This window comes from Culicoides brevitarsis, chromosome 2 (genome assembly GCF_036172545.1).
Source record: "Culicoides brevitarsis isolate CSIRO-B50_1 chromosome 2, AGI_CSIRO_Cbre_v1, whole genome shotgun sequence".
Classification (NCBI taxonomy): domain Eukaryota; kingdom Metazoa; phylum Arthropoda; class Insecta; order Diptera; family Ceratopogonidae; genus Culicoides; species Culicoides brevitarsis.
In genome coordinates, this window is record NC_087086.1 from 35,102,538 (window position 1) to 35,122,282 (window position 19,745).

Consider the following 19,745-nt stretch of genomic DNA (forward strand, 5'->3'; position numbering starts at 1 on the left):
AATTTATTTATATTTATCTTTTTTTACTCATTCAACGCCAAGCCAGGCAGAGTCAGAGCCACGACGACACACTTTGCCAAGCCAAAAAAAAATTTCCTCTGTACTTTTTAGAGATTCCCATCTTGTCATCAAAGCGAACTTGAGTTTTTCTAACTAATCGTTATCGCAAAAAAGAGGCTTGATTAATTTTTTCACATTTTGTTTAATAAAAAAACAAATAAAAAAATTGTTATAAAAAATGTTATGGTCAGACACCGAATCAACAACATTGATGAGATTAATGCAAGGTCTGATTAGGTTGTTATCAATTTTTTTTTTCAAAGTGCGATTATGTTACTAGGGCACCCAGCTAACACACGACGACGACAGTAAAAGTACTTTTTTTATTTATATTTTTGTTTATTTGTTTGAGGTGAAATATGTCACAATTCCGTGTTTCATTAACTAACATGTAAAAGCAAATAAAATTTACATTTATACGAAATTTCCTTTTCATAATGAATGAAATGAAGTTCATTTATCACTTCAAGCATTTTTTGTGAAAAGTTAATGTTTCGCAATGGAAAAAATTTTGCGAGATATCAAAAGGTAAGGTATTAATGCAAAAGTTTTTTACAGCTTCAGAAATGTGAGGTTAAGACAAGACGAGGCGAAAATTGGTAAGTGGAGATTTGCTTCTAAAAAATCTATGAGACAACTTTTCTTACTCATTTAGGTTATTTTCAGGTTAGTCTTTAAAACATTTAGCTCGAAGGAGATAAATTATGATAAACGATTAATTCTAATAGGATCGCCGAAATAAAGAAACGAATCTGATCTTTGGTAAAATTTAGAATGAAAGTTAAATACCAACATCAAAAGAAATGGTAAGAAGCAAATTTGCACATTTCTCCCCCCTCTCTAACATTTTAAGAACATTTAATCAAATTTCAGAGGCGTTTAATTTTAACCAAAATAGAGCGGAGTTTTGTGCTGCAATTCAAGGGCAAATCACATGAAAGACAACATTTTACTGTGAGGTAATTTGAACTTGTATATGTTTTGTCGAAGCCCTGATGTTGCTCTTTGTTAATTTTGTGTATTTATGTTTCCGGTGGCCGTCGCAAGAAGGATGCAGGACCTTTACTCTGAGAAGGATGACGAAACACTATGAATAAATGTTTTTTGAAAAGATGAGTTTTTATGCCTGCGGATTCTCCAATGGCTTTTTCGCCCCAAATGAAAATTAGTTTTTATGTAGCCAAGGGTTGTAATAAAAAAAGACCAAATACGATGGTTCGTTATGTTACCCCCGAATAATTCTACATCGTAGAGGAGCCTTAGCTTAATAACTGAACTGATCGAATAAGAAGATGTACCACTTTTTCAAGATGCTAAGCCTTTGTTTCAACAATTATCAAAAACCAGTCGCAAATGTTTTATAAACTCTTCATACTTCGAGACATGAACTCCTCACAAAAGCTCCATCTTGATAGAGACACAGCTAGATGGTTCTGATATGACGACAAGGCATGAACGAAGAGTTGTCAAACACTTGTGACGCTTATGACACAGTAACACGCATATCATGGTATCGTCGTCGTCGTTTAATTAGCACCTCAAGTGAGTCTCAAATATTCTTGTAGCATTGCGATATAAAGCCACAACTACCACGTATCGCTGCTTGAGGAACATGAAGTGCTGTGTGGAGAAGAACGCGCGCGCATATTCTTTTCTTTCTTTCTTTCTCTCGCATGCTATTTTCGAACTGCTTAGATATATATACGTGAATTTGACATGACATGAACCACAAAAAGAAGAATGGCGGTATCGCTATGCAATTAAATTATAGTTTCCCTTCGGTACGATCGTGTGGCAACAACATGCAATCAACGTAAGTTGAATTTCATTTGACATTCATTTTTATTATTAGATTCGGCGAACATGTCTGAGCTATGCCGTGTCTTCTTCTTCGTCAAAGTAGCTCTAATCCTTTGTTTTTCTCATAAGGCTCAGCAAAAGCCTTCGACTGAATAATTAATATCAATTTTTATTCGACTTCCTCTCTGTTGTCTGAATCAGTTTTTATTTTTTCATTAAACCTTCTAACAGCACAGCAGAAGGATTAAATGGGATTCTCTCGTCTTTTATTTTATGCGCAAAGCAAAGCTAACGCAATCCCTTTCAAGTCACAACATCACATGTCTCGAAGCTAATTCTCTTATTAGTAGACTAAGATAATAAAATAAAAAAGGCACACACACACATCGAGAGACATATCTAATCTATTGACCGACTATATTTTCGCATAAATTCGCACAAAGTTTATTATTAACATAAATAAAACGAACCTCGAATTTCGTACGACAGCAAAGTAAACAACACTCGATCGAGTGAACGATCAAGTCGCCGGAGCAAAAGAGACGACAAAACCTGATTATTATGATAAATGAATGTATATCATTTTTTCGGTTCTCTATAGCAAAGCTGTACGCGATACGACGACACGTGTTTCGTGATTTTCGGAGTTTGTACATTTGAGGCAATTTTTTGATATGGGAGCGCTAATGAAATGTCATTAAAAACGTAAAATAAATAAATAAACAAGTCGTAAAGACGCAAAGTCAAGCCTTTTGTGGAGTCAAGGATTTGTGTTGGATTTTAATGTTTGAATGAAGAAATTTTTTGGAGTTAATGGCAAGGAAATGTTACAGGAAATGGAAAAATGTAAGGGAAATGGGAACGAAATGTGATGATTTTTGGACTTAGTGAAGGGATTTTAATAAAAAAAAATGTTGAAAAATTGAAGAAAATGTAACGCCTGGTAGTTTTTAAAATTATCAAAGGGATTTTAATGAAAATTTTAAATTAACAAAAAATTTAATTAATAAAAATTTAAAAAAATAAAAAAAAAATAAAAAATAATTAAAATTCATTAAAAATTTAAAAAAAATTAATTTAATTTAATTTAGTTAAAATTTTATTTAAAGCATAAAATTAGAAGAATTTTAGAACTTATAAATAATAAAAAGTTAAATTTAAACAAATTTTTTTAATTTAAAAAAAATAATTAATTAAAAAAGTTTTAATAAAATTAAATTTTTTTAATTAAAAAAAAATTTTTATTTATTTTAATTAATTTAAAACATATTTTAAATTTTTTAATTAAAAAAATATTTTAATATTTAATAATAAATATTTGTATTAATAAATTTTTAAAAAAATTTAAATATTTAATTATATTCTATGAAGATAAATTTTAGAAATAAATTAAAAATTTCTAAAAAACTGCTTTATGAACTAAATTTCAGGAAAATTTTAAGAAAATGGAACGCCTGGTTAATAATTAAAAAAAAAAAACTTTTTTTCAATAATTTAATATTAAGTCTTAATTAATTATTTTTAAGAATTTACCTAAAACTTTCAAAATTATTCCATTCTCATCCCAAAAACTATTCAAAGCAAACAAAAACAAAGCAATAATTCTACGTAAAACCAATTAAAGCCCGGATTGCTAATAAAACAACACAATTCAAAGTCTCCAAAGTCATTAAAACACTTGTCACAGTCGACCATCAAAAATTAGTTCGCCCGCAATCTACGCACCCATTGGACCAATTATGAAAAGGATGATATTTTATTCACAGAAAAAAACAGACAAACTTCTTCTAATCATATTTTTATTGATCGTATAACAATTTAATGGCTCTCACATATTCCATAATTTATGAAGCCAGCACCAACAATCATGATCATCTCCCATAAATATTTTATGACTCTCGAAATTAAACCACGAAAAATATTTAAAAATAAAGTTTTCAACTTTTTACTACGAAAATTTCCGAAACAAAGGCTCAGTAGGTCACATTCTGCCTATATGTAACTACTTATTATTATCAACAACGAGCAGACAACAAAAAATGACATCTGACATAATATTTGCTCAAAACACATTATTCACAAAAGAATGTATTTCCCTTTTATTTTCCAACGTTAGCTACCTCCGCGCGCGATATGTGGAAATTTGTATAAACATAAACACGAAACAATTTTTCCTCTTCGCGCCGTACGAAAGAAGGTCTTCTTCGTGTTCGTTCACTCACACATGCCCAACTTTCGAATGTTCGATAAAATGTGTGGGAGTCATAATAGATGAAAATTTTGTAACAACGAGCTCTGTATGTCGTTCGGATTTTTTGGGTAGGTCGTGTCTTTTCTATGCAGACATCGCGCATCAGGAAAATTGTTAGAAGGCATGAAAAAATATATTATTTAATTTAATAATATAATCGTTGTTATTTTGCTGTTGCTTTGCCTCAGTTTTCTGGCTTGTCGCGCGTTATTTGCCTTGTCAGTGCAAGTGAAATGGAAATCAAGCCATAAATTCTTTATGAAGCGAAAAAAGAGAAAAAATGTTGATATGATTACAGAGCGATAGCAATTCGAAAAATGTTAAAGGTTACAAAAGCAACATATGCAACAAACAAACCGACACCGACCCACCGACGAACGATATCAATGATGAATATGTAAATAAGGCACTTGTAATGAGAGAAGGGACGACGCCAACGTTAGTAGTTGTTGATTGTTTCAGCAATTATTTCTCGTAATTTGAAAAGTTTTCATGATGAATGATAATGGTCGTCGCACAAACTTTTTTTTTTTTTGCTTTGTTCTGAGATTTATGAGGAAGCGAACCTTTTCTTATTGTTGTTGTAAAAAGTTTTATAATTTTTTTTTTAGGATAATGTTAAATTTTTTGAATTTGAGGGTAAGTAAGGTAAATTCTTTTGACAGTTGAAAATTTTTGGCAGGTGATAATTTAATTTTTATCTAAATTTTTTAAGGAATTTTGAATTTTTTGTGATATTTTTAGATAAAATAATTAATTTAGAGCATTAAAATGTATTAAAATTATTTTTTTTTATAAAAATTTTGACATCTGTCAATTTAAAATTTGACCGTTTAAATTAAATTTTATTATTTATAATAATAAAAAAAGAAATATTTTTTAAACAATAATTAATAAATTTCTTTAAATTAATTATCAATATTTTCTAAACTAAATTTAAATTTTTTTTCTTTAAAAAATTTTAATAAATAAATATTAAAAAATTGTTACAAACGAAAATTCAATAAAAAAAATTTTTGAAACCTACTAAAATATTTAAACTGATTTATAAAAAAATAATTTTTTACATTCTCAAGGCTTTTTCACAATTTTTTTATTAAATTTAAAAAATTTTGAAAAAATAATTAAAATTTAGTTTAGAAAATATTGAAAAATTATTTTAAAAAATTTTTGAAAAAATTTTTTTTTGAAATAATATTTTTTTTTTATTAAAAGAAAAATAATAAAATTTAATTTAACGGTCAAATTTTAAATTGATAGATGTCAAAATTTTCACAAAAAAAATAAATTTTTGAACAATTCAATTAGAGCATTATTTCATTATTTTGACTCGTTTTTAAATATTTTTTTCAATAATTTCACAAACTATTATTTAAATTAATTGAAAATTATTTTTTTTTTTAATTTTTGACATTTGTAAAAATTAATATTTAAAAAAAACTTAAAAATTTTACATTTTAAGGCCTCGTTGTTAATATTTTATCCAATAATAACACAAAATATTATTAAAAAATTTTTCAAAATAAATTTTATTAATTATTTTAAAAATTTTGATTACCAAAATAATTTAAAAATTGATAAAAATTATTTTTAATTTTTTTATATTTTTAAAGAAATGTAAATATTTAAAAATTTTAATAAATTTTCAACTGTCAAAAAAAAAATTCACATACCAAACCCTTAAAAAATTTCCATCCAAAAAAAAATCCAATAAAATTTTAATTTCACAGTATTTAACATCATCCACTAATTAATTATTTATAACAATTTTATCGATGAAATGATGGCAGCAAATTTAAATTTAATTTTTTTAAAAAAGGTATTTTGTCAAGTAACTTACCATTGGCTCCTCCAATAAGGGGATAATTATCACGACCCGGCAGTGATTTTAATCCAAATGGTTCAGTTAAAGTTGGTGATGATCTATCTCTGTCACTCATTATTTGTTGTTTTGTTTTCTTTGAACGCGCGCGCGACTTATAAATTAATTAATAATTAAAAGTAATGATAATATTACTTTTTTTAACTTTTATTATTATATATAATTTATTGTATATATTTTTATAGAAATATATTTTTCTTTATTTTTTTTTGTTATTAAGGAACACTTTTTACCACTCTGTTATTTTTTTTTATTAATTTCCTTCAACAACATCAACTTTTTAATAACAATTTATTTATTTTTTTTTTGCAATGATTAATGATTATTACAAAAAAATTTTTTTTTTTACTTTTTTTTATATTAACAATATATTAAGAATAATTTTCTAACAGCCCGATATTTACTCTTTTGTTGCTTTTAATTTCATTTAAAATTCTTTTGCACATTGGCAGCAGCAGTTACAAAAGTTTTTCCTTCCTTTTCCTTTCCTTTTTTATATTTTTAAATATTTTTATATTTTTGGGTAGTAAGCGTATTCTGTGTTTATTATATATATATATTTTATAGATGCACACGAAAAAATGTTTTAGTATTGGTGTCTCTCTTTTCGAACAAGGAAGGACGATTTTCCTTCGTGTATTTATGGCTCGTGTATGGCGCTGTGTCTATGTAGGTTAGAAAATCGAATATTTTTTTTTTCATTCAATACTTTTTATAAATGAAACATACAAATAATTAACGTTACAAAATATCCACATAAATGTTATTTATTCAAATTTTATGGCCACGAAAATTTTTTTAATTTTTTATATACAAAAAAAATATTTTTTTTTCACTTTTTTTTTGCAATATTATTGAAGTTATTGTTGTTTGTTGTTGTAAATATTTAGACAATAATTATTGTTATTTATTAGAGATGTTCTGGAGTACAAGACAAACACATGTACATACAGGTAAGAACGAAAAAAAATTTTTTTGGTGGGGAAATGTTCTAAAATTATTGCATTTTGTTGCTTTAATTCACTTTTTTTTTTTTTGCTTTTTTCACAATGAAGAGTTTAATGGACACAGAAAAAAACACGGGAGAGAGAAAAATGTACAAAAAAATTAAATTTGCTTTGCTTTGATATGTATGAGCTACACACTTATTAATTTTTTGGTATTTTCAGGTGACTTGGCCAAAGCAAAGGTTTTACTTGAAATTTTTCATCGCATCCCCTTCGATGGAAGGAAAAAAATATTTTTTTCACATACAACACTTTTTTCTGTTCCCGGTGACGACGAGAATGGAAAATCTTCCTTTTTCGTATTTTTTTTAATTTTTTTTCTTTTTTATCACATTAAAACATCGATGATAACAAATAACAACGCGGTAAATTTTTTTTAATTTTATTAAAATTTGTATTTTTTGTGATTGATATTTTTTTAAATTTTATTTTTGTTTGATAGAAAATAGGAGAAGAGAAGAAAAAATTTCCACTATCGTTGCTTTTGTTCTGCGCCTTTATGCTTATTTATCGTTCTTTAACCAACTGGCAACTGACGGCCTGCCTCGAAAAGTCGAAAAACCGAACCGAGCCAGGCACCGAGACACGTAAAAAAGTCTCTCAGAGAGAATTTCGTCGCTGCTCTGACATAATATTCGAACGGGCCTACTAACACAAATGCAGGCGGCCCGGCGATGCGATAATGTATACGCGACGAGATGGATGATAAATGCGAGAGCGACGCACACACAGCTGTTTTTCACTGTATACAGCTGAATCGATTTCATGATGATGTTTTTATTCTAGATTTTGTAGCCGTCCTTCGCATACTCGCTACGATGTAAAAAGAGAACAAGTGTACCAACGAAATCTTCGCCGTTTCAAAATAAATTTAATTGACACCTCTCAGACTCACAACTACACGCGCAAAATTTCCAATAATAATCCGACAGCGCCGTACAGCGATCCACGTAGCGATGTAATAAAAATATAAAATAATAATAACACACGAAAATATGATTACTACCGAAAAAAAAAATATTTTCTTATATCTACAATGACACGTTCGAGCTTTTTTGACTGTCAGTCAGCTAATTAATTTGTTATTGCTTGCGATTTTCAGATGGCACTTGGTCACTTCACTTGTCATTTTGCACTTTTGGGGATTTTTTGAAATTTTATTAGTAAAAATGAAATATTTTTCTTCTAATTGGAACGATTATTAGACACATAGTATTAGACGACCCGCGAATTTACGGCACATGTGACTTTAACAAATACGCACCAACACACAAAAACATTAGAAGAGAGAGATAGAGAGGCAAAGTAAGTTGTGTATGTGTGAGTGTGTGTGTCACATGTGGCTTGGTAGCGTTTTAAAAAAGAGGAATTGCGGTAATGGGAAATGTGGTTTGAAATTTTTAACCGTTATTTTTTTTTTCTTAATATTTATTTTTAATATAATTTATTTAAAAAATTTGAAATTTATTAATTTAATAAAAAAAAATTTAAAATATTTAATTTTATTTATTTAAATTAACTTGTGAAAAAATTTAAAAAAAAGAAATTATTAAATTAGTATTTGATTATTATTATTTTTTTCATGAATTAAGTAAAAATTAAATTAATTAATTAAAAAATTAAGTTAAAATTTAAAAAAAAATATTTAAATAATTTTTTATTTAAAAATTTTAATTATATCAAAATGATTGAAATAAATTTTAATCTTGAAAAAGAAAAAAAAATCTTAAAGAAAATTTCTAAAAAGAAACAGACGATTGATTAAATTTTTATGCGATAATTATTTTAAAAATTAATTATTTTTTAAACAGAAAATTAAAATTTTTATTAATTATTTTTTTATGACTTTTTTTTTAATATTTCATATTGATTGTTTTTAAATTTTTTTAGAAAAAAAAAAATAAATCACAAAGATTTTTGAAAAAATTATACAACAATTTAATTAAATTAAATAAATTAAAAAATAATTAATATTAATATAAAATATTTTTTACATTTTTTACATTAAAAAAAAATAAAATTAAAATTTCTTCTTTAAAAAATTAATTAAAAAAATAAAAAAAAATTTTATTATATTTAGAATTTATTTAGCATTGAAAAAAATAAAATAAAAAAAATAATTATGTATATTAAGCTAAGGAAATATTTAACCAAAAAATATTTTTTAAATCGAAAATTTCACTTTTTTCTTATCAAACTTATATAATTTTTTTTTTAATTTATTAATAAAAAAAAAATTAAATTAAAATAATTTTTTTTTAAATTTTTATTAAATAAATAAATTTTTAAATAAAATAAAATTTTAATATAAAAACACTCACCTTTGTCTAATATAAAAATGTTGTAAAATTTTTAATAAAAATTAATTCAAGAATAAAATAAAAAATATCTTTGAACTTTCAAACACTTCAAATAAATATTCATTACCATCAAATTTCGCACTAAAAAAATTAAAACTTATTTTTTTTATTTATTTTTCATTATTTATTTATTATCATTATCTTTGTTTGTTTATCATTTACTGTTCAATTACCTTATCATATATATATAATAATATATGTTATATCCATATATGTATATTATATAGTATGTATAATAATAATAATGTTTAAACTTTACCTGCAAATAGTGTTCATTTTTTTTGGGTAACTTCCCAACATATTCTTAATTTCTTAACCTTTAATAATATTTAATATTTATATTTTAATGTTATCCATCATTACAAGTGACTTCTCTTACTAAAGACTCCTTAAATTTATCAGCTCTTATTAATTATGATAAATACATGATTTTTTATTTTTTTTGGACAATCTTACGAGTTAATATATTTTTTTTATTTATTATTTATTAATTTTAGTGTTTTGGATAATTATTTAGTAGAAACGAGTTTGAGTACATTTTGGACTTACACTACAACTGTTCTATGAGGCTTCACTATTTATTTTTTTATTTATTTATTTTTGAATGTTCGGATGTTTTTTTTCTATTTTTATATTTTAGAAAACTATCTTTGAACCACTATTCTATTTTTTTTATACGTTCATGTGTATATTTTTTTTACTTATCACTAAATTTTTATTTTTTTTATGATTTTTAGCATTGATTGATTGATTATCGACTTTTTTCGTTAATATGGTGATAATTTATTAAAAGCTGCACATTAGCTGCCGATCTTTAGTCTCAAAAAAAATTATTCGAATTTTGTACGTCAATTTTTTTTAAATCAATTTTAATTCTACTTGACGAAAAAAAAATTTTTTTTCAAAATTTTTCGAATTTCTTGAAGTAGAATTTATTTTTGTTTTTTCTAAGTAAAATTAATTGTGCCAATTTTTTGCATTTCTTCCATTATTTCTACGATTATTATCATTTTCTAATACAATTCCATTGAACATTGCCTCTCAAATCCTTTTTACAATTATTTTTCTCTTTTTCAAGACGAAAGTTCGTCTACTTCATAAGTTTCGCGATTTTTAGTTCTTTAGTAGTAAGTAGTACGTATCGATAAAAATAATAAAAATTAATTATTAAAAATTGATTCTTGAAATAAAATATGGCAGTTTAAAAATAATTTTTTTTTGGATCATCGTCGTTTTTTTTTAGTTGTTGTGCTTTTTCATTAAAATTTATAAATATAGCTTAAGTCTTTCGTTTCTTTGATTCAAGAAGTATTTTAATTTATAATAATAAAAAAATGCTTTTTTTCTTCCGTTCAAGCTGGCTGAACGAATGATGAGACCCACAACGCTTTTTCTCCTTATAAACGACTAATTTGTGTGTTATGTACCTGATTTGGGCGGCGTTTCTTGATGGGTGACCTCTAGGGGGAGACATATGGAGGCGGCTTGCGATAGGATGGAGTAACGGGAGATTTTCCGCGAGTTTCGCGTGCACCGATTGGACCAACGCCCGGCGGAGGAACATATTCATCCATGTCGTCGTCTACGGAAAAAAGTTTAAAAAAATTTAAAATATTTTTTGTAAAATAAAAAAACATTAATTTTAATAAATTTCATTAATTTTTGAATTATTATTTTTATTAATTTAAACATAAATAAAAAAAATAATTATTTAAATAATTCTAAATTTACTTTAATTAAATAATTTAGTAAAATTATAAAATTAAAATTTAAAAAAAATAATTTATTCATTTTTTTAAATTTTAATTATTTAATTTATTTATTTATTATTTAATTTTAAATTAATTATTTAAAGGTAAATTAATTTAAATATTTAAGATTTTTAAGTTTAATTTATTTTTAAATAATTGAATCAAAATTATATTTAAAAATTAATTAACAAAATTGAAAAAAAATATTTTGAATAACTTTTAATATTATTAAATTAATTTGTTTTTAAAAATTTTAAAATATATTTTAGATAATAATTAATTGAATTTTAAAAAAAAAAATAATTAAAAAACGATTAAAAAATTTAATTATTAATTTTTTTTAATTTTAATTTAAAAAATTAAAATTATTTAATTTAATTTATAATTATTTGATTTATTTTATTTAATTATAAATTTAATTAAAAAATTAAATTAAATTTTTTAATATTTTTTTTTTAATTTTTTAAAAAATATTTACCATCAGGATTTGTTTGATTATAGGACGGCGGAAGTAATGGAGGCTTCTCATCCTTGAGAATAATTGGAGATTTTGTAGCAATTTCTGGCTTTTCATCCAACTCATCTTGGAAAATGACAGGAATACCTTTCGATCTAAAGGATTTTCGTTCTTCTTCATCTCCTAAAATGACAAAAAATCATAAATTCTTGTTCAAAAAACTTTTTAAAAAAATTTCTAACCTAATTCCATTTTTCCTGTAAGTCGTTTGCGATGCAAATAACAAGCAACAATGGATGCCAACAGCAACATCGCCAAAATAATGATCGCTGGCAACACAAAAGTCAGTAAATAATCATCGGGTTGGTGTGGCGGCGGTTCATCAGGCTTCACGGGAATCTCATGCGTGATGGTATCCGCTCCCTGACACGCTCCAATCGGATGCAAGTTGACACTTTGCAAATGGAATTCGCTCAACGTGTCTTTAACGCGATCTCTGATACTCGAATCGGGATGCAACAAAATACTGCGAAGCTCCTCAATGTCAGCCGTGGGGCAACGATGATGCCGATGAAGTGTCGTATTGTAAAAAGTAATTGCGACATTTTGCGTTTGGGGAATTCGGCGGATTTGACGCACCAGGATGTGATTTGTGTTGGAATCGTCAAAAACGCGAGCGACTTTCTCGATGAAGCGACGTTGGATCGTCGAACGGTTGAAATCGTCGAAGGAAATGCCGAGATTGAAGTCGAACAAGACGCCGTAATCGCGTTTTTGGGAATGATTGACGACAACTACCAAAGCATCGGTTGCTGTCAAGCCTCCACGATCCTTAGCAACGAGCAAATATTCGCGTTGACCAAAATCTCCCGGTTTGGGGATTCCATAAAATTCTCGGTTACGAACATCGAACTGCAACCAATAATGCGGATCCAATTTTTGACGATCTTGTGACAAAAGTGAGAGTTGCAAGTCATTTTCGTCTTCGGGATCGTAAAAAGTGTCAGTAGGAACGCGATAAACCAACAACTGACCAACTGTGGCATTCACGCGATCAACTTGATTTCTCAAAACGGGCGGGAAATTCTTCGCCGGAGCAAAAGTCGACACTTTGGGCTTCGTAACGGCCTTTTTGCAATTGCCAACCATCACTTCTTGCACATTTCTGACGTTAATATCAGCGCCAAGGACACGATTCAAGTCGTCAATGTGCAATTTTTCGACCAATTCCTCAGCTTCGAGCTCAGGGCAAGTATCTTTGGGCAAAGATTCGTTCGTGTAAACAAAGGTCCAGGCATTCAAGTCGTTTATGTGAGGACGAATTTCGCGAACAACGATGTTTTGGTTGGAGGAGTCGCCCAAAACTTCCGTAATGGCATCCATGAGTTTGAGTTGCCAGTCGATGTTGCGTTCGAATTTCTCGTTGAGCTTGACTTGAAGTTCGATTTCGTGGTTGACGCTGCGATGACCTTTGTGTTGTTGCACAGAGATGTCGAGATCTTCCTGAACACTCTCGTTGGAGCTGTCAGTAGCACGGAGGATGTAGCGCCAACGGGAAACGACGCCTTCAAGAGGTCTAAAAATAAAAGGTAAAAATTCATTAAAAATTATTTTATGAATAAATTTTCATTAATTTTTAAAAATTGATCAAAAAATTCAATAATTTAATTTTAATTTTAAAAATTTATTAAAATTAATTAATTTTTAAAAAAATTTTTAAAATTAATTAATTTTAATTAACAAAATTTATTAAAATTAATTTTATTTTTAAAAATTAATTTTATTTAAAAATTTTTTTAAAAAAATTTGAATTTAATAAAAAAATTTAAAATTTTTTTTCAAAAACTATTTTTTCGAAATAAATTTTTTTTAAATTGAAAAAATTTACAAAATAAATTTTTTTAATTAATTTCAATTAATTTCATTTAAATATTTTTTTTTGATAAAAATAAATTAATTTTATATTTTTTAAAAAAAAATTAAAAATAAATTTTTTTAAAGATTTAATTTTAATAATTTAAATATTAATTTAATTTTAAAAATAATTTAATTTTTAATATTTATCTTAATTTTAAAAAAAATTAATTATTTTTTTAAATTATTAATTAAAATAATTATTTTGTTTTAATTTTTAAATAAAATTTAAAATTTAATTTAATTAAATAATTAAATTTTTTTTTCATTAAAATTTATTTAATTTAATTATTTTTAATTTTTAATTTTTAATTTAATTTTAATTTTAATTTTTTAATTTTTTTTTCACGAAAAATTCCAATTTAAAAAAAATCAAACAATACTCACAATCCATAAATCTCCCTCGTCTTCTGATTAAATTGAATCCACGAATCACTTTTCAAAACATGCTCATTTTTATCCAACAATTCCAGATTCAAATTCGTTCCATCCTCAGCATCATAAAAGTTTTCTTCGGGCACGGCAATTTTGAAGGCTTTTCCAGCAGTAACGGGAGTCTTCGGTAATCTATTACGCAACATCGGAGGCGTATTTCTGACTTCTGGTTCAGGTTCCTGAGTTGTCGTCTAAATTTCAACAAAAATTAGCAAAAAAATTCTACTCGAAAAATTTTTTTTATTAAAAAGCTGCTTTTGGATTTCTAACTAAAGGAATTACATTTTTTATATTTTTTGCAAATTTAGAGATTTTTTTAAGCCAATTGCCACCCAAAAACCATTAATATTTACAAAAATTTACATTTTTTTTCGCAGAATTTTTTTTAATTGAAGCTTTTTCAAAATTAAACGGAAAAACGGACTTGACGCGTAAAATTTTCGAAGCAGCGATTGTTAGATGATAAAAAAAAAACAAAAAAAATCTCACTCTTTGAGTTATTATTTGCGTCGTTGTGGGGAATGTTTGTGCCGTCACTGTCGATTGAGACGGCTGCGATGCTGGCGAGGCAGCGTTTTCGTCAATTTCATCATCGTACTCGTCATCGTAATTTTCCTCGACGAATGGCGTCGCACTCGTGGCCCGTGGCGTGGGGTTCGTTGTTTCAGTCTAATGAAAATTTATTTTTTTTTTAATTTTTTTTTCAAAAAAAAATTTTTTTTTTAATTTTTTAAAAAATAATTAGCAACGTGATTTTTTTTTATTTTTAGTCAAAGTCACAAAAAAGTTTCCCCAAGAATCCCAAAAAAAGTAACAATTAACAGACATTTAACATTTAAAAAAAAATTTTTAACCCGACATTTAATGAGAAATTTAATGAATGTAGATGAAAAAAAGCTCGGTTAGTCGTCAAAAAAGCTCAAAATTCGTGATTTTATCGTTAGTTTTAGCCTAAAATTCGGTTTTTATACAAAAAAGTGTCTAAAAAAATTTTTTTTAGGGGAAAAATTCTAAAAGATTATTGTAATTGGTGCTCTACCTGTACATAACCTGTATTGTCAATTGACGTAACAGTTGTAGTGTCTGCAGAAGAAGAAGTAGTGGTGCTAATGACAGACGGAGGAGCGTAAGAAGAGGACGAAGGATCTACGGTATCGCCGATACTCGATGGCAGTAAAGTGTTAGAAGCAGTGTTAAAGTTATTGTTAGCGGAGGAAATGGCAGGAGGTAATGTTGTGGATTGTGTTTGGTCGGAATCTGTCGTTGTAGTGTCGACGACATTATTGTTAGTTACGGAAAATGGTGACTCGCTGGCAGACAATACAGGCGATGATGGTGTGTTAGGAAGTTGTGATGATTGTGAGAATGGAGTGTTTGTTGTCGCGGTACTACTACTGCCCGGTTGTTCAGCATGTTGTTCTTCTGTTGTACTCTCGTGTTCTTGTTCCGAATTATCCTCATCAAACTGATAAGAAAAATAATTGGATTTGTGGATTTTTTTTCGATATTTTTCTAATTTTTTTTATTCTAGCATTCCGTAAAAATATTTCTACTACACTAAAAAAAATCGGGCTGAAGCTTGAGGGAACTAAAAATTGGAACGCTTCTAATAAGCTTTCAAAAATAGACGACGAGCGCATTTACATTTGAATTTTAACCACGTGACCTAAACCACGTGGTTTAATTAGTTCATTTGAATTAATTAAACCACGTGGTTAAACAAATTAATAGATCACGTGGTTCAAATAGATCTCTTAGTTCAAATAGATCACGTGATTTAAAAAAAATGTATAAACCACGTGATATATTTGAACTCAGAGATCTATTTGAACCACGTGGTTAAACAACTTAATAGATCACGTGGTTCAAATAGATCTCTGAGTCCGGATAGATCACGTGATTTAAAAAAAAATTAATAAACCACGTGATATATTTGAACTCAGAGATCAATTTGAACCACGTGATCTTTATGTGATCTTTGAATTTTTTAACGGAAATTTTTAATCTTTTCGACAAATTTTGGTTAAAAATGTACCAAAGAAAGAAGCATTTTCTTACAATTAAAATCCTTTTAAGAGATTTTCTCAAAAAATAAAGACAAATTTTTCTAATTTTTTGAGAAATTCTCATATTTTTTATAAGATGTAAGAAAATGTTCAATTTTTAATACAATTTTTACCAAAATTTTTTGAAAAAATCTAAAATTTCGTTAAAATAAATTCGAACGTTATTTTCAAAGATCACGTGGTTCAATTAGATCAAATATATCACGTGGCTTATACAATTTTTTTAAACCACGTGATCTATTTATGAACCATTTGATCGAGTTATTGGAATTTATCGGTTTAAATTTATCCTTTCGAAATTTTCTTTTTTAAATTTCGAAAAGATCTATTTAAACCACGTGGTCAATCCAAAAAAATGTAAATGCGCTAAAAAAAATAATTTGTGCTCGTTTATGTGATTTGATTGGAATGCTTTTGGTGAATTATAAAAATGTGTCACAAAAATTAATTTTTTTAAATTAGTAAGTAGAACACGTTTCATGCAAAAAATAAAAATTTTCAAATCAAATCCGTCATGCGATTTCGTGTGTGTGAGATTTCATGCCATGCAAAAATTCACTCTCAAATCTCACCTTGGCAGCTTCATTAGTAGATGCGGAAAACACTGGCACAGTTACGATTCGCTCATATTGCCCCCGTTCCGTCGTACTACTTGCCTTGCTCTCTTGCGTCGTTTGAACCGTATCGTAAGTCGTAACGGGCGCCGATGTGGTCGATGTTGAATCCGTTACTCGCCACGATCGCCAATCGCCGTGACTATTAATGCTGGGCGGCGTTTGTTCCGTAAAAAGTCCCGTCGAGACATCTTCGACGATGTAATCTCGACCATCGCGATCTTTGTCCTCGTTGTTCTCGAGGATTGTTTTGACAATGGGACGGAGTTCTTTTTCCTCGATAATTTCATCGATTTCGGATTTGTCGGCATCTTCTTCTAATTCAACGTCGTCATCGGCGTCGACATCATCGTCTTCGATAATTTTTTCGTTCAAATTGTTGTTAAAGTCAAAGTTGAAATGCGGTTCGACTTCTTCGCGTGGAATCACTTCCTCGAATTCCTTCGCGTTTTCGATGGTTTTCATGATTGTCTCTTCCAACTTTGACACTTCTTCTTGGACGGCTTCGCGTTCCTCGGAACTCGTCATAGTTGTTGTCGTTGAGTCGCCGTTAGAGGTCGTTGAACTCGCAGCGGGACGTGTGCCTAATATGATTTCCGTGTCGGTGATTTCGGGGGCAATAGGCGTCGTTGTTGCCTTACTACTCACTTTTTTGTTAGACTTTTATGGTTTAAATGGTAAAAGCATGTCATGATGAGGGAAAAATGAAAAACAAACAACAATTACAGAGAATTAGTAATGAAAAATAGCAAATTTTTACATATTTGTTAATTTATACGTTTTTTTTTTTTGTTGATGAAAAATGACTTTTCCGAAGTATGTTAGTAATCAGAAAATATTTAACAAACAGAGAGAAATGAAAAAATTTAAATTAAAGTTGAAGAAGAAGTTTAACCCAAACAAACATTCAATCAACAAATATACAGATTGTTAAAAGCTTCAAAAATAATAATATAAAATAAACATAGAACACAGAAAGTAAGAAAAATATAAACAAATTCGAGGTTTTTTATAAATTTATATAAAAATAATATTTTTTAATTTTTTTTTTTTCGAGAGTCATAAAATAAACAAAAAATGTGTAAAGACTCGTCATCGTTTCGTACGATGTTGATGGAATTTGACGCGACGTAATTATATAAAGTGAAAGAGTACTTACGGTCTGTTTTCCGTGATGATGGCGGTGTGGATGCGCGGTTGTGGTAGAAATTGGTTGGTTCGTTTGGGATTCACTGTAAATAAATTTTTTATGTAAGTTAATTTTTTTTCCATATAAAAAAATATTTGATTAATAAAAATAAAATTAAATTTCAGAAAATTAATTTTTAAATTTAATTTAATAATTTCAATTAAATTTTAAAATTAATTAATAATAAATTTAAGAAATAATTTTTAAGAATTTTAGCTTACTTTATTTTAATTTAAATAAATTAATTTTTTTTTTATTTTATTATAAATTTAAAAAAAATATTTTAATTTATTAATTATTTTCTGAATATTTTTTGAATTATTTTTTTTTAATTTTTTATTCCCTAAATTTTTAAAAATTTTTATTTAATTTAATTTTTTATTTTAAATTTTTGAAAAAAAAAATTAATTAATTAATTATTTTCAATTTGAAAAAGTACATTAAAATTAATTTAAATTTTTAATAATAATGATTATAATTAAAAAATTTTTATTCGTGAAATTTTTCATTTTTTTTTATTCTTTAAAATTATTTTTAATTATTTTTTTATTTTAATTTTTCTTTGAATTTAAAATTTTTAAGCAAAAATTAATAAAATTCAAGAAATATTCAATAAAAATTAAAAACTTACGCATCTCCATCTTCATAATCCAAATAATAATCGTCCTCATCATCGTCTTCAACTTCGCCTGAACCTTCGGCTTGACGACGTAAACGAGCTGTCTTGTTATTTACTCGCTTTGTCCAAATTACCCACCAACCGAAATCGAGCCCGCTAATATCATTAATCGAACCGTCTTTCATTTGATGCCCAATTTGATTGGAAATGAGTTTTCCCGTGGGATACAATTGCTTTCCGCAACCGATCTGAAAATCACAAAAAAAAATAATTAAAATCTTTTCAAGGCTTTAAAAACTTAGAAAATTCTAACCTCAAACTCAAGTCTTCCAAATTTCTTACTGCTCGAGGCAAGTTGATTCTTTCCGCGATGCAACGAGTTCTTTGACATCTCGTACAATTCGGTTTTCGTGACGTCATCAATATTCAAGTCATCCTAAAAATAAAGAGAAAAAAATTACGCGTGTGAGAATTGACTTTCAAGGTCATGTAACAAAAAATAAACTTACCTTCGTTACCATGAAGAACTTGGCAAGCTTATTAATTGCCCGATCACGCTTTCTCTGTACAACTTCGTTCCATGTGCGACCTCTCAACACGAGTGACAACAAAATCTTGTCTTCCGAATACGGACAAGAAGATGCTTTACTGGCATGATGCGATGGCGTGTCTATATCTAAAGGCTCTGTATAAAAATGCTGAAAAAAACAAAAAAAAGAGATTTTTATTGCTTTCAAGCATCAAACGTTCTCCGACATAAAAAGGATGCATAACATTATAATGAAGCAATCAATATTCTTTCTCGGCGGACCATCGTTGTATTTATTCATAAAATAAAAAAGTTTCCCTTTTTTGTTTTGAATATAAAAAAAATATACGAGAAAAAAGTGACCTACGAGAAACAGCCACTTTCCATGCTAATTTGTCTTCAATCAAAGACTCATCATCATGGAAAAATCAATTTTTGCACATAAAATTTCCAAAGTTTATCTTAACGACACTCGATAGCGGTAACAACAAAAAAGTAGACAAGAAGAGTTAGAGTGTTTATCATAAATGATTCATCGATTTATTTATCCCCGAATGTTGATGTTGAACACTTGTCTCGTATCTCTTGCTCGTTTGCGATTTGCGACGCACAATGGGAAAAAATATAAAATTGGGGTTGAATAATGTAAAATTTTTGCAAAACGAGGGAGAACATAATTAAAGTTGATGTCTTGTTTATTTATACATTGTGAAAAAAATATGTTTTGCATATTAAAATTTCGTGCGACATAAATGTAAGAGACTTAATGTCTAAAATTAACCTTTTAAATTTTCTTTTGAACAGGAAGAAT

The 19,745-nt window shown here is 27.4% G+C and overlaps 2 protein-coding genes across 6 annotated transcripts in view; both read right to left on the bottom strand.

Moving 5' to 3' along the window:
* The window catches only part of LOC134832650 (hepatic leukemia factor-like), a 51,241-nt gene extending 45,096 nt beyond the window's left edge, over positions 1-6,145 (bottom strand). For 2 of the 4 annotated variants that reach the window (XM_063846749.1, XM_063846756.1), the window contains exon 1: positions 5,952-6,145. In XM_063846749.1, coding sequence (XP_063702819.1) covers positions 5,952-6,051 — 100 coding nt within the window. In that variant the 5' untranslated portion in view covers positions 6,052-6,145. The remainder of the gene's footprint in view (positions 1-5,951) is intronic. The other 2 variants (XM_063846750.1, XM_063846751.1) reach the window with 2 other exon arrangements.
* Positions 6,146-9,608: 3,463 nt separating this feature from the next.
* The window catches only part of LOC134831059 (dystroglycan 1), a 43,484-nt gene continuing 33,347 nt past the window's right edge, over positions 9,609-19,745 (bottom strand). The window contains exons 4-14 of one of the 2 annotated variants that reach the window (XM_063844698.1): positions 18,915-19,103; positions 18,719-18,841; positions 18,418-18,653; positions 17,757-17,829; positions 16,556-17,257; positions 14,957-15,382; positions 14,407-14,586; positions 13,870-14,108; positions 11,811-13,144; positions 11,590-11,751; positions 9,609-10,942 (exon numbers count right to left, since the gene is read on the bottom strand). In XM_063844698.1, coding sequence (XP_063700768.1) covers positions 10,821-10,942; positions 11,590-11,751; positions 11,811-13,144; positions 13,870-14,108; positions 14,407-14,586; positions 14,957-15,382; positions 16,556-17,257; positions 17,757-17,829; positions 18,418-18,653; positions 18,719-18,841; positions 18,915-19,103 — 3,786 coding nt within the window. In that variant the 3' untranslated portion in view covers positions 9,609-10,820. The remainder of the gene's footprint in view (positions 10,943-11,589; positions 11,752-11,810; positions 13,145-13,869; positions 14,109-14,406; positions 14,587-14,956; positions 15,383-16,555; positions 17,258-17,756; positions 17,830-18,417; positions 18,654-18,718; positions 18,842-18,914; positions 19,104-19,745) is intronic. The other variant, XM_063844699.1, reaches the window with a different exon arrangement.